Source organism: Lycium barbarum, chromosome 3 (assembly GCF_019175385.1).
Source record: "Lycium barbarum isolate Lr01 chromosome 3, ASM1917538v2, whole genome shotgun sequence".
In the NCBI taxonomy this organism is placed as follows: Eukaryota; Viridiplantae; Streptophyta; class Magnoliopsida; order Solanales; family Solanaceae; genus Lycium; species Lycium barbarum.
Window position 1 is genome coordinate 43,478,499 of NC_083339.1, and position 14,760 is coordinate 43,493,258.

Here is a 14,760-nt window from a genome sequence, read left to right on the forward strand (position 1 = left end):
TTAGTTGTGACCTAAGTTAGATTGAAGTTGTGATCTATTGTTTCGGGATATGTGACTTGATTTAGTGATTATCATCATTATTCGTGAATTCTTTACCAATATGTGATACTAATCATTGTTGGTCTATGATACCTACTCAATACGTGTGGTTGTACTGATATTGCACTTGCTACACCCTTTTTGGGGTGTAGATTGTTTCAGGTGATTGATCGAAGTATATGTTGAAGTTATGCGGTGCTTGTCTGGAGGTCTCCTCCCATTTCATTCCGAGATTGGAGGTTGAGTCTTAGAATATGATGTCACTCTCGAATTTACTTAGCCGCTCTTGTATTAGTCTAGACCAGGTCGTGGGAAAATTTGTATCGAGTCTGTACAAAAATGTATTGGCACTTTATGTAACACTTGAGTTGGTATTTATAAATGAAATTCCGTTGTTTTTATTAATTTCTAAATGTTTTTGAAAGGAAAGTTATGTGATTGAAGCGTTGTATAAACGAGAGGGTTCGCCTACCAAGGTGGGAAGGTAGGTGCCTGTACGAGCCCAAAATGGGTTGTGACAAAAGGTATTTTAGATAGCTATAAATTTCATGTTTTGCATTTTCCAAGATTCTTTACGAATTTTGAGTTATACTCGTTACAAGTCAGGCCTATGTAAACTTTATTGATACTCCTGATTTCTATACACTTCACTATTCGTCTTGATCTAAAGACAACATTTACACCCAAACATACTCTGATAGTATTTCATATCGCTAAAATGTCACATTATCACTCTTTTAATGAATTCAAACCTAACCAGAATTTACAGAGTGTTACACTTTGGCTACAATTCTTATTTTGAATTTTTCAACATCCACGATGCCATGTATTTAATATTGTATACCTATTTTCAATGGTTATCTTGTCTTCTGGTAGTGTGATTATATTTCCCACGTGTGATTACTTTCCAATGCCTCTATTTCTGCTTTCGTTGCATTTACCCATCTTGGATCATTAACTGCCTCCTTGTAACTAGTAGGTTCAGTTGTAGTAGAGACTGCTACTATATAGGCTTGATACTTGGTTGATAGTTTGTCATATGACAAAAACTTTTTCATAGCATGCAAAATTTCCTAATGAATGTTCAGGTTGACAAAGTCTTTCATCCACACATATGGCTTTTTACCCTTTTCAGATTTCCTCTCAGGTTGTACTATAGTAGTTGTATTTTGTTGTCTTTATCTTCTTATATATCTTGTTGTCTTTATATTATTATACCTTGATTTAAGACAGTTATTGACATTTTTCTTGCTTCAACTAAAGGCTAAGTAATCACTGCATCTTGAAAATGTATAAACTGATCCTGATTAGTAGTGGTGACTTGTACTTGAGTTCGATCACTTGTATGATTACTTGTATCTGACCTTGTGAGATCTATATCTGCAGATCCTGGTGGGATAAAATCTAACTTCGTATCAGGTACGTAATAATCATACATAATTCCCTTCTGAGAAAATAGGCTGAATAGACTCTTTTTGTGTCTGAAAAGGAAAAATGTCCTCTCTAAACTCAATATCTCTGCTTACAAATAGCACTTTGTTGTCAAGATCATATAGAACATATCCTTTTTTAGTAGAGAAATATCCTATCTGAATAGAAATTCTTGAACTTCTCTTAAGTTTTTCATGATCCTGAATAGCCTTAGCATAACATAGACAACCAATAATCCTTAGATGAGTGAGAGCAGACTTTTTGTTGTAGAGTCTTTATCAGATATACTGCAGCTTGCACACATAAACCCCAAAATCTTATTGGAATCTTTCCTTTAGGCAGTACTTATACCTGCTGAAGTGGCTAAGAATGTTGTATCAGTATTTCCGTTTCGAAGCTTATAATTGTTCATATTGATCCTTTATGAAAGTATGTGATCCTGTCTACGCTTCCTGACAAAAATTTGCTTCATTATTGTTCATCATTTGATTATTTTGAGTTTGACTAAAACATGTCCTGCTTATATACAATTCTTAGATATCACATTGTATGTTGCAGAATCAGAGTTTAAAGACTTACTAAACTGTCCCGAATTGTGACTATGGTCTGTCATTGCATTGTAAGGTCTCTCCCTTGACCTGAAATCCTTTGGATAACCTACTACTTTATAGAAAGTTTATTTTGTATGACCTTTCAGCTTACAAACTTTACACTGTAGATTGTAGTTTTTCTTAAATTTCTGAGGTGGTCCAATGTTTCTTGAGTACATTGCAACATCCATACCCGTGTTTTCAAAGGCGTTCACGGGGCGAGGTGTTGCAAAAAATGCAGCCGGGGCATTGTGGGGAGGGGGGTGTAGGGGGAGGAAGCCCCCCTATTTAGGATGTTCACCTAAGCGCGAGGTGCGAATTTCTTTTGGGGCGTAAGCCCAGAAGACTACTACAACTTAAAACAATTTTTTCCATTTACGTCCTTAACTTAAGCTAAATACCTAAATGTCTGATTGGTAACACTCAAAAGTAAAAGAAAAACTAAAACTCTCAAAAGCATTTTTTAAATTTTAGCCCTAACCCTTTTTTATTCCAACTCGTTGTCTTCTTCTACGGTTCAACCCAAAGTGAAACAAATAGATTCTTTTTAACTTACAAAGCAAAATAGCACTCTCATCATCAGTACGATTTTCGCTTGGTTGACCCTCTCAAGAATTTGTCACGCCCCAAAACTGGGAGGCATGGCCGTCACCTGGTGCCTTACTTGACCCCGAGTGTACCACTTTTTAACTTGTGAAACCTGAATGCAACCAAACGATCTAGTCCGGCAAGGCTAATTTTTAAAGCAAAAAATACCAATCTAGGCTGATAAGGCCATACTCAAATACACACTCACACACAAAAAAACTATGCGGGCCGACAAGGATGAGCATTTACAAACTGTCAAAACCCAAAACAAACATATACAAAGGCCGATAAGGCCACCATATGAATATACTGAATATACAGGATACGTCTACAACCCTTCAGAGAGAGATCATAACTGTAATATTGTCGGGATAGGGGCCCCGACCTACCCATCAAGTCTATATGTACATAAAATACTTCAAAGATCTGGACCTGGTAACTCTGGATGAGATGGAACTTACCAATAAAGCTGGAACTCAACACGACTACTGGGGTGCCCTATCTACCTGTCTATCAGGACTTGCAGGCATGAAATGCAGCGCTCCCGGTAAAAGGGACGTCAGTATGAAATAATGTACCGAGTATGTAAGGCAACTAAATAAATGAAACTGAACTAATATACATAATATATTGGATGAAATCTAAAGAGTAAATGATAATCTGGAATATACTTACCTACTTCTAACACATATCGTATAAGTAATATTGAAATATCTATCCGGCCTCGTATAAGGCACAATGTGTATCTGCCCTGCCTTGTAAGGCTCGGTGTATGTCTGCCCGACCACATAAATAGGGCTAGGTGTTGTTATATCCCGCGTTTTCGTATAATTAAAAATCGTGAAATAATTATGACTCGGGTGTTAGAAGGACCTAATTTAATTTTTTGTGAATATGGCTATGTTGGTTGTGGAATCTTTAAATGCTAAAACCTCGGGAAGGGCCAAGGATAAATTTGGAACTCCGTAAATTAGTTTCGGGAATTTCAAAACGGGGCATTTTAAGAATTGGGCCCAAGATAATTCAATGCAAAAACAAGGCCCAAAAATCAAGTGAGGGCCGGCCATGGCAAAGCCCAAATCCATTAGTTTATGTCATGTGCTATGCACATGACTATTAAGTGGATATATATGATGCAAATGCTTGGGATTTTCTAGAAAACAAGATCAAAATTTCCAAGAAATCATAATACTCCCTCTCGGCCGAACCCCTTTCCCCTCCTTCAAATTTTTTTTCTTGCCTTGTGTTTAATCTAAAAATCTTGTTTCTCTCATATTCGTAGTAAGTTCGAGACGCTCTCCAACTTGATATAATTGGTTTGGCGAAAGAGCGACGTGTGCGGCGAATTGAAATTTCAAGGAAAGGTAAGAATTTGGCCCTTTTAATGTTATGGAATTGACATAAATGTGTTAAGGATTGGTAATAGACGAGAATTCCGTTGTTTGATGGTGTGTATGAAGCCGTGTGTGTGTGTGTGATTGGTGTGGTGGCCGTGTGCCCTTAAGAAGAGGAAATAAATGTGAATTGATCTTGCTTAGTCTGCTTAATGCGTCGTCGTGACTTTTATGTCATAAATAATCGATTGATGAACTAAAGTGGCGTTGGGAAATGGTTTTGGACGTTATCGGAAAGTGTATACCTTCGGTATAACTGTGTATATCATTGTATATCTTTGATGCTAAAGGCTTTAAATATGATTTATGGTTGATATTAATGAATTCGGAATGAAATGACACAAGTTAGAACGTTTGTTGTGAGTTTCGATGGTTATGGGGAAGTTGTGGGTCTTGGAGCAATTTTTTTGGTGTATGGCTTGGATTGTAGTTGGAATGTGATTGAATAATTTTAAGTGAGTGAATGAATACCATAATGTAGACATAAGTTTAGAAATTGTGAAATTTGAATGAAAATTGTCGACTTGTGTATTAAGGTAGAATCTTGAAACTAGAATGCTTTAAATTGTAGTTGCGTTGCTGTGACGTTTGGGTTGTTGTAGTTGGTGTATTTTGAGCCGACCTAAGTCTCGGGGGTGTTAGATTTATAGGGGAAATGCTGCCGAAATTTCGGTAGACAAAAATCAAGTTAATGGAAATTTTAAGCCTAAGAATCTCAATTGGTAACTTTGACCATTTGCAGATTTTTGACGAAACGGGACTGGACTTTTGGAAGGGCTTACGACGTCTGTGAGGTATGTAAAGCTTCCCACTCCTTCATTTGGCATATCCTAGTATGTTAGTCGAATATGAGACCCTCCGGATCATTTTTGTTCCTCGAAACCCGATCCACAGAAAAGTTACTATTCATTCAATTCAATTGAAGCCTAAGGGCTCTATTTTGGCTAGAATGCCACCATTCGCCTCCAACCTATCGAAATGTGGTCGGGTAACCTAGTAATGATTATGTATGACCCCTGGCATATAAATGTTCGTAAAAATATGTTCGTCACCTCACTTGACTCGAGGTGGGCCCGCTAACCCCGAGACGCCCTATGTGTCTCATTGGGCTGTCCTTTTGAATAACGTTTGGAATAGCACTTTCGATTTTGGAACTTCCTCCTACGGGATGTATTTTGAATGTTACGATATGTTAAGTTACGTTTTGAGCTATACGTACTACCTTGGAAATGTTTCGTGAAATGGAACTTTATATTGACTAAGTATGCGATTATTTTGTATTATGAAATAATTTATGAGACTATCATGTTTTGAAAGACTATTTTGAAATATGATTTGCATTGTCCGCTCACGACTCCGCTCGTGCCTTGTTATGACTTCGTTCACCGGTTCCCGGGCCGGTTTTGATTCGTGCGCTTTGTGATAATTCGGTCGTATGCTGTGCTACGGTTCCCGAGGCTTCGCCATAGGGCCAGGACCGTTTGGAGTTATGCTGTGATATGGCTCGTGATGCAATACGCTCACCTATGATTATGTTTGTGTTCGGGGATGTACGGAGATTTGAAACCTTCTGGTGTTATGCTGTGTGTGGCGCCTGCGTCGGAGTGGCGACCACGTTCTGTAACGTTTGCATGATTTCATTTGCATTACGTATATGTATGTGATTTTGACACTGATTTTGATGTACCGGTTTATACTCCACTTTACTGTCTGGTTTGCTATCAGTTTTGATCCATATTTCTGTACTCCGTGCTTTACATACTCAGTACATATTTCGTACTGACCCCCTTTTCTGCGGGGGGCTGCGTTTTATGCCCGCAGGTACAGACATTGGTGATCCCCCATTGTAGGCTCCACTTTTCTGCTATCTCGGAGTACTCCTACTTGATCCGGAGTCCACTTCTGGTATAGACATCTGTTGCTGTATATATTTTGTATATTTGGCTGTTTGGGTACGGCGGGGCCCTGTCCCGCCATATGATTCTGTCGGTCTGTTAGAGGTCTGTGGACAGGGTTGTGGGTTATGGTCCTTAGGTATGGTTATGTGAACATGTCGTTGTGCGATTCTCATATACTGAGGCGGCCAGTCCGCATGTTTTGATTAGGCGATTCTATACGCCGAGGCGGCCAGTCCGCGTTTGATATATGTATATATATTGTCCTGTTAGCCCTGAGTGGCTTTTGTTGGTATTTTCTGCGTGCAGGATATACTGGGTAGTCCGTAAAACAGAGGAAACTCTGCCGAAATTTTCCTGGAAATGGTCCAAGTCTGTTTATGTAGCCTTACTGGCTTTGGCTAATCGTTTGTATGTAACTGGAATATGTAACCAGGTCTGGGTGCCCAAGTAGGGCGCCAGTCGCGGCCCACGGGGCTGGGTCGTGACAAAAGTGGTATCAGAGCGGTTTGTCCTCGGAGTGTCCACAGATCGTGTCTAGTAGAGTCTTGTTTATCGGTGTGTTGTGCACCACATCTATAAACGGGAGGCTACAGGACATTTAGGATGTTGCTTTCATTCGAAATCTTAGATCGTGCGATAGAGCTGTGCTATTAGGGTGATTCTGATCTAATTCGTTGTTATGTTTGCAGTGATGCCTCCGAAAAAGGCAACGGCGGCCCAGAAGGGCAAGGCGAAAGTGGCAGAGACTAGTCGGGCACCGAGAGTCACCGTTACCCGAGCTCGAGCTCAGACTATGCCCGGTATTACACTTCAGTCAGAGGGATCCATTACACCACCGGCAGAGCCTGGAGCAGGTCCCTCAGCAGCTCCAGCGACTCCAGCGCCCGCAGCTCCAGCTCCTCAGTCAGGGGCGGATGACAGGACATTGACAGAGGCTGTGCAGTTACTGACTACCCTGGTAGCGGGACAGGCTCAGAGACACGGCCGGAGGGATGATGATGATGGCAGGCGGGACAGCCTGAGGGTTCGGGAGTTCTTATTATGTGGCCCTCCAGAGTTTTCCGGGTCTAAGCCCGACGAGGACCCTCATGACTTTATTAGGGGGATGCGACGCTTAGTAGATTTGGTCAGGGCTTCAGAGACCGAGTCTGTTGAGCTGGCTTCGCACAGGCTACGGGATGTTGCTGCTCACTGGTACGAGTCTTGGGAGCTAGCTAGAGGCCGGGGTGCTTCCCCAGCCACTTGGGACGAGTTTGAGGCTGCTTTTCTCAGCCACTTTTTGCCTCCAGAGTTGCGGAGGGCGAGAGTGGACAGGTTTTTGCAGATTCGACAGAGGGGCCGGAGTGTTCGTGAGTATAACCTGGAGTTTGATTCACTGGCCCGATATGCTCCGGCTATAGTGGCAGAGATGGCTGACCGGATGCACCGATATGTGATCGGGCTGGACCGTTACTTAGTTGAGTCCTGTATGTCGATGGCATCACGGACAGATATGGATATCGCCAGATTACAGGCGTATGCTCAGGGGATGGAGGACAGGTACCGAGCAGATCAGTCCACTAGAGATCGTGACAGGAGGCCGCCCAAGAGGGCTAGGTTCGCAGGTTATTCCGGGGATTCTCGAGGCGGACAGCCTCAGCAGCGGCAGTCAGGCAGACAGCTACCTCCACCCGGCCAGAGTACTCAGTCAGGCGGTCGGAGATTTGATAGTGCGGGACCGTCTGGGGCCGGTCAGGGCTCCAGAGCGGCAGGTCCACAGGTGTCCAGAGGCCCCAGCCAGCCCAGACCACCTAGGCCCCGTTGTTCTCATTGCGGGAAGTCTCATCCAGGAGAGTGTTATCGAGCTACAGGAGCTTGTTTTACGTGCGGCGGTCAGGGCCATTTTATGAGAGATTGTCCGTTGGCCAGCGGTTCCGGTAGTGTGGCTCAGCCGACAGGGTCAGCCGCCGGTTCATCATCTGCTCCATCTGTTGCACGCCCTGCAGGGCGAGGTGTGCCGACATCGGCGGGACGCGGTCGAGGCCGCGGTGGCGTTGCAGGTTCTAGCGGTCCTTCGAACCGCATATATGCTTTGGCCAGCCGCCAGGATCAGGAGGCTTCGCCAAACGTCGTCACAGGTACATTGCTGGTTTTCTCCAGATCTGTATATGCATTGATTGACCCTGGTTCTACTTTATCATATATTTCCCCGCTCGTAGCTAGTAAAATTGGAGTAGTGTCTGAGCCTATAGAGCCATTTGAGGTAGCTACGCCAGTTGGGGATTATGTTATAGCGAGGCAGGTTTATAGGGATTGTCCTGTGACTATATATGATCGTAGCACTAAGGCTGATTTGGTAGAGTTAGACATGCTCGAGTTTGATGTTATTATGGGTATGGACTGGTTAGCTTCCTGTTATGCTAATGTTGACTGCCAGAAAAAGGTAGTCCGTTTTCAGTTTCCAGGGGAACCAGTTATAGAGTGGTTCGGATCTACAGCATCGCCGAGGGGTAAGTTTATTTCATACCTCAAGGCTAAGAAGATGATCCAGAAGGGGTATATCTATCATTTGGTTCGTGTGCACGATACTGCAGCTGAGGTACCTACCCTTCAGTCTGTTCCGGTCGTCAGTGAGTTTCCAGATGTTTTTCCTGACGAGCTTCCTGGCCTTCCGCCTGAGCGGGAGATCGATTTCGCTATAGAGTTGATGCCGGATACGCAGCCTATATCTATTCCTCCGTACAGGATGGCACCAGCCGAGTTGAAGGAGTTGAAAGAGCAGCTGAAAGATTTGCTGGATAAGGGCTTTATTAGACCCAGCACATCACCCTGGGGAGCACCGGTATTGTTTGTCAGAAAGAAAGATGGGTCACTACGGATGTGTATTGATTACCGGCAGCTAAATAAGGTGACTATAAAGAATAAATATCCCCTTCCCCGGATCGATGATTTGTTTGATCAGTTGCAGGGAGCCAGACATTTTTCAAAGATAGATTTGCGCTCAGGCTATCATCAGGTGCGAGTGCGGGAGTCAGATATCCCGAAGACTGCTTTCAGGACCCGGTACGGGCATTATGAGTTCAGAGTTATGTCTTTCGGGCTGACTAATGCTCCAGCGGTATTTATGGATCTGATGAATCGGGTATTTCGGCCTTTTCTGGATATGTTCGTTATTGTGTTTGTTGATGACATTCTGATTTACTCGCGATCAGCCGAGGAGCATTCAGATCATCTGAGGACGGTGCTTGGTATTCTCCGTCAACAGCAGTTATACGCTAAATTCTCCAAATGTGAATTCTGGTTAACTTCTGTGGCATTCTTGGGCCATATTGTCAGCGCAGATGGTATTCGGGTCGATACGCAGAAGATAGAGGCTGTACAGAATTGGCCCAGGCCTACTACACCGACAGAGGTGCGCAGTTTTCTGGGATTGGCTGGGTATTATCGCAGGTTCGTGGAGGATTTTTCTTCTATTGCAGCACCACTGACGAGGCTCACCCAGAAAGCAGCAAAGTTCCAGTGGACAGATGCCTGTGAGCGCAGCTTTCAGATGCTGAAAGAAAAATTGATTACAGCTCCAGTTTTGGCTCTTCCAGAGGGATCTGATGGGTATGTTGTTTATTGTGACGCCTCTGGTATTGGGGTAGGTTGTGTATTGATGCAGCACGGTCGAGTCATAGCCTATGCTTCCCGGCAGCTCAGACCGCACGAGAGGAACTATCCCACTCATGACCTTGAGTTGGCCGCAGTGATTCATGCTTTGAAGATTTGGCGGCATTATTTATATGGGGTCCATGTTGATATCTATACGGACCATAAGAGTCTCCAGTATATTTTTAAGCAGAAGGAGCTAAATTTACGGCAGCGGAGATGGTTGGAGCTACTAAAGGATTACGACGTTGATATTCTGTACCATCCGGGGAAAGCCAATGTAGTAGCAGATGCGCTTAGCCGCAAGTCTATGGGCAGCTTGGCTGATGTACCGTCTGGTAAGAAAGACTTGGTTCGTGATATTCATCAGCTGGCCAGCCTTGGAGTTCGTTTGGCAGATTCTGGAGATTCTGGGATTTCTGTTCGTCCAGTTGCCGAGTCATCTATTATTCAGGAGGTAAAGCAGCGCCAATTTGAGGATCCTCTTTTGATTCAGTACAGAGATGTGGCTCTTAATAGAGCCAAGACTCAGTTTGAGATCTCGCCTGACGGAGTATTATTATATGACGGCAGATTCTGTGTACCGGACATTGCGGGCTTACGGCGGCAGATTATGGGCGAGGCCCATAATGCACGGTATTCTGTTCATCCTGGTTCCACTAAAATGTATCGGGACCTCAGGTGTTTGTATTGGTGGGACGGCATGAAGAAAGATATTGCTGAGTTTGTTAGTCAGTGCCCGAACTGCCAGCAAGTTAAGATCGAGCATCAGAAGCCCGGTGGATTGTTACAGGAGATGGAAATTCCAGCCTGGAAATGGGAGTTGATTAATATGGATTTCGTCGTTGGGTTACCGCGTACTCCACGCAGGTATGATTCTATTTGGGTTATTGTTGACAGGCTGACGAAATCGGCCCATTTCCTCCCGGTTCGGACTACTTATTCGGCTGAGGACTATGCCAGATTATATATCAGAGAGATAGTCAGACTTCACGGAGTCCCTATATCTATTATTACTGACCGAGGTGCCCAGTTTACAGCAAATTTCTGGAGGTCATTTCAGGAGGGACTAGGGACTCAGGTGAGTCTTAGTACAGCTTTTCACCCTCAGTCCGACGGGCAGGCCGAGCGCACTATTCAGACGCTCGAGGATATGTTACGGGCCTGCGTTATTGATTTCAGGGGCAGCTGGGATGATCATTTGCCGCTTATTGAGTTCGCTTATAATAACAGTTATCATTCCAGTATTCAGATGGCTCCGTACGAGGCCCTCTACGGCAGGAGATGCAGGTCTCCCATTGGCTGGTTTGACGTCGGCGAGACTAAGCTGATTGGGCCTGATGTGATCCAGGAAGCTGTAGATAAGGTAAAACTTATTCGGGAACGACTATTGGCTGCTCAGAGTCGACAGAAAGCTTATGCAGATAGACGACGTCGACCGTTAGAGTTCCAGATTGGCGACTGGGTATTCCTGAAGGTATCGCCCATGAAGGGTGTTATGAGGTTCGGTAGGAAGGGTAAGTTGAGCCCCCGGTACATTGGGCCGTATCAGATTGTTCGAAAGATAGGCGAGGTCGCCTATGAGCTAGACTTACCATCCGACTTGGAGGCCGTACACCCGGTATTTCATGTGTCTATGCTGCGGAAATGTATTGGTGATCCTTCCAGGATATTCCCAGTAGATGATCTTCAGGTGACGGAGCAATTGTCTTATGACGAGCAGCCTGTATCTATCCTGGATCGTCAGGTGAGGAGGTTGCGCACTAAGGAGGTGCCTTCTGTCAAAGTCCTGTGGCGCAACAATAATCGGGAGGAGATGACTTGGGAGGCGGAGGATGAGATGAAGAAGAAATACCCCCATTTATTCCCTACGCCTCTTGTAATGTAAACTTTTGAATTTGTTATATTAATGAACGGATGGACCATTTGTGCTATATAAAGATGGTTTTCCCGTTATGTTTGTGAGCCTTCGTAAGAATTGTTTAACATTCGGGGACGAATGTTCTTAAGGGGGGGAGAATGTTATATCCCGCGTTTTCGTATAATTAAAAATCGTGAAATAATTATGACTCGGGTGTTAGAAGGACCTAATTTAATTTTTTGTGAATATGGCTATGTTGGTTGTGGAATCTTTAAATGCTAAAACCTCGGGAAGGGCCAAGGATAAATTTGGAACTCCGTAAATTAGTTTCGGGAATTTCAAAACGGGGCATTTTAAGAATTGGGCCCAAGATAATTCAATGCAAAAACAAGGCCCAAAAATCAAGTGAGGGCCGGCCATGGCAAAGCCCAAATCCATTAGTTTATGTCATGTGCTATGCACATGACTATTAAGTGGATATATATGATGCAAATGCTTGGGATTTTCTAGAAAACAAGATCAAAATTTCCAAGAAATCATAATACTCCCTCTCGGCCGAACCCCTTTCCCCTCCTTCAAATTTTTTTTCTTGCCTTGTGTTTAATCTAAAAATCTTGTTTCTCTCATATTCGTAGTAAGTTCGAGACGCTCTCCAACTTGATATAATTGGTTTGGCGAAAGAGCGACGTGTGCGGCGAATTGAAATTTCAAGGAAAGGTAAGAATTTGGCCCTTTTAATGTTATGGAATTGACATAAATGTGTTAAGGATTGGTAATAGACGAGAATTCCGTTGTTTGATGGTGTGTATGAAGCCGTGTGTGTGTGTGTGATTGGTGTGGTGGCCGTGTGCCCTTAAGAAGAGGAAATAAATGTGAATTGATCTTGCTTAGTCTGCTTAATGCGTCGTCGTGACTTTTATGTCATAAATAATCGATTGATGAACTAAAGTGGCGTTGGGAAATGGTTTTGGACGTTATCGGAAAGTGTATACCTTCGGTATAACTGTGTATATCATTGTATATCTTTGATGCTAAAGGCTTTAAATATGATTTATGGTTGATATTAATGAATTCGGAATGAAATGACACAAGTTAGAACGTTTGTTGTGAGTTTCGATGGTTATGGGGAAGTTGTGGGTCTTGGAGCAATTTTTTGGTGTATGGCTTGGATTGTAGTTGGAATGTGATTGAATAATTTTAAGTGAGTGAATGAATACCATAATGTAGACATAAGTTTAGAAATTGTGAAATTTGAATGAAAATTGTCGACTTGTGTATTAAGGTAGAATCTTGAAACTAGAATGCTTTAAATTGTAGTTGCGTTGCTGTGACGTTTGGGTTGTTGTAGTTGGTGTATTTTGAGCCGACCTAAGTCTCGGGGGTGTTAGATTTATAGGGGAAATGCTGCCGAAATTTCGGTAGACAAAAATCAAGTTAATGGAAATTTTAAGCCTAAGAATCTCAATTGGTAACTTTGACCATTTGCAGATTTTTGACGAAACGGGACTGGACTTTTGGAAGGGCTTACGACGTCTGTGAGGTATGTAAAGCTTCCCACTCCTTCATTTGGCATATCCTAGTATGTTAGTCGAATATGAGACCCTCCGGATCATTTTTGTTCCTCGAAACCCGATCCACAGAAAAGTTACTATTCATTCAATTCAATTGAAGCCTAAGGGCTCTATTTTGGCTAGAATGCCACCATTCGCCTCCAACCTATCGAAATGTGGTCGGGTAACCTAGTAATGATTATGTATGACCCCTGGCATATAAATGTTCGTAAAAATATGTTCGTCACCTCACTTGACTCGAGGTGGGCCCGCTAACCCCGAGACGCCCTATGTGTCTCATTGGGCTGTCCTTTTGAATAACGTTTGGAATAGCACTTTCGATTTTGGAACTTCCTCCTACGGGATGTATTTTGAATGTTACGATATGTTAAGTTACGTTTTGAGCTATACGTACTACCTTGGAAATGTTTCGTGAAATGGAACTTTATATTGACTAAGTATGCGATTATTTTGTATTATGAAATAATTTATGAGACTATCATGTTTTGAAAGACTATTTTGAAATATGATTTGCATTGTCCGCTCACGACTCCGCTCGTGCCTTGTTATGACTTCGTTCACCGGTTCCCGGGCCGGTTTTGATTCGTGCGCTTTGTGATAATTCGGTCGTATGCTGTGCTACGGTTCCCGAGGCTTCGCCATAGGGCCAGGACCGTTTGGAGTTATGCTGTGATATGGCTCGTGATGCAATACGCTCACCTATGATTATGTTTGTGTTCGGGGATGTACGGAGATTTGAAACCTTCTGGTGTTATGCTGTGTGTGGCGCCTGCGTCGGAGTGGCGACCACGTTCTGTAACGTTTGCATGATTTCATTTGCATTACGTATATGTATGTGATTTTGACACTGATTTTGATGTACCGGTTTATACTCCACTTTACTGTCTGGTTTGCTATCAGTTTTGATCCATATTTCTGTACTCCGTGCTTTACATACTCAGTACATATTTCGTACTGACCCCCTTTTCTGCGGGGGGCTGCGTTTTATGCCCGCAGGTACAGACATTGGTGATCCCCCATTGTAGGCTCCACTTTTCTGCTATCTCGGAGTACTCCTACTTGATCCGGAGTCCACTTCTGGTATAGACATCTGTTGCTGTATATATTTTGTATATTTGGCTGTTTGGGTACGGCGGGGCCCTGTCCCGCCATATGATTCTGTCGGTCTGTTAGAGGTCTGTGGACAGGGTTGTGGGTTATGGTCCTTAGGTATGGTTATGTGAACATGTCGTTGTGCGATTCTCATATACTGAGGCGGCCAGTCCGCATGTTTTGATTAGGCGATTCTATACGCCGAGGCGGCCAGTCCGCGTTTGATATATGTATATATATTGTCCTGTTAGCCCTGAGTGGCTTTTGTTGGTATTTTCTGCGTGCAGGATATACTGGGTAGTCCGTAAAACAGAGGAAACTCTGCCGAAATTTTCCTGGAAATGGTCCAAGTCTGTTTATGTAGCCTTACTGGCTTTGGCTAATCGTTTGTATGTAACTGGAATATGTAACCAGGTCTGGGTGCCCAAGTAGGGCGCCAGTCGCGGCCCACGGGGCTGGGTCGTGACAGGTGTAAATCTGGCAGGCCACATAAATAGGGCTGGGTGTAAATCTGCCCGGCCACACAAATAGGGCTTGGTGTATATTTGTCGACCTTACAAGGCTCGGTGTATACCTCTGTATATCTTTATCTATCTCTGTGCATATAGTAATGCGTAACCGTATATATGACTTCTCTATCCTATCTACGACATTTCTCAAGTGTGA

The 14,760-nt window shown here is 43.4% G+C and overlaps 1 protein-coding gene across 1 annotated transcript; it reads left to right on the forward strand.

Annotated features, from left to right (window-relative positions):
- Positions 1 to 4,826: 4,826 nt before the first annotated feature.
- Positions 4,827 to 14,351, forward strand: LOC132631081 (uncharacterized). The gene is made up of 3 exons (XM_060346683.1): positions 4,827 to 5,947; positions 6,630 to 8,057; positions 13,999 to 14,351. The coding sequence occupies exons 2-3, from the start codon at positions 6,632 to 6,634 to the stop codon at positions 14,025 to 14,027; spliced, it is 1,455 nt and encodes a 484-aa protein (XP_060202666.1). The 5' UTR covers positions 4,827 to 5,947; positions 6,630 to 6,631; the 3' UTR covers positions 14,028 to 14,351.
- The last annotated feature ends 409 nt before the right edge of the window (positions 14,352 to 14,760 follow it).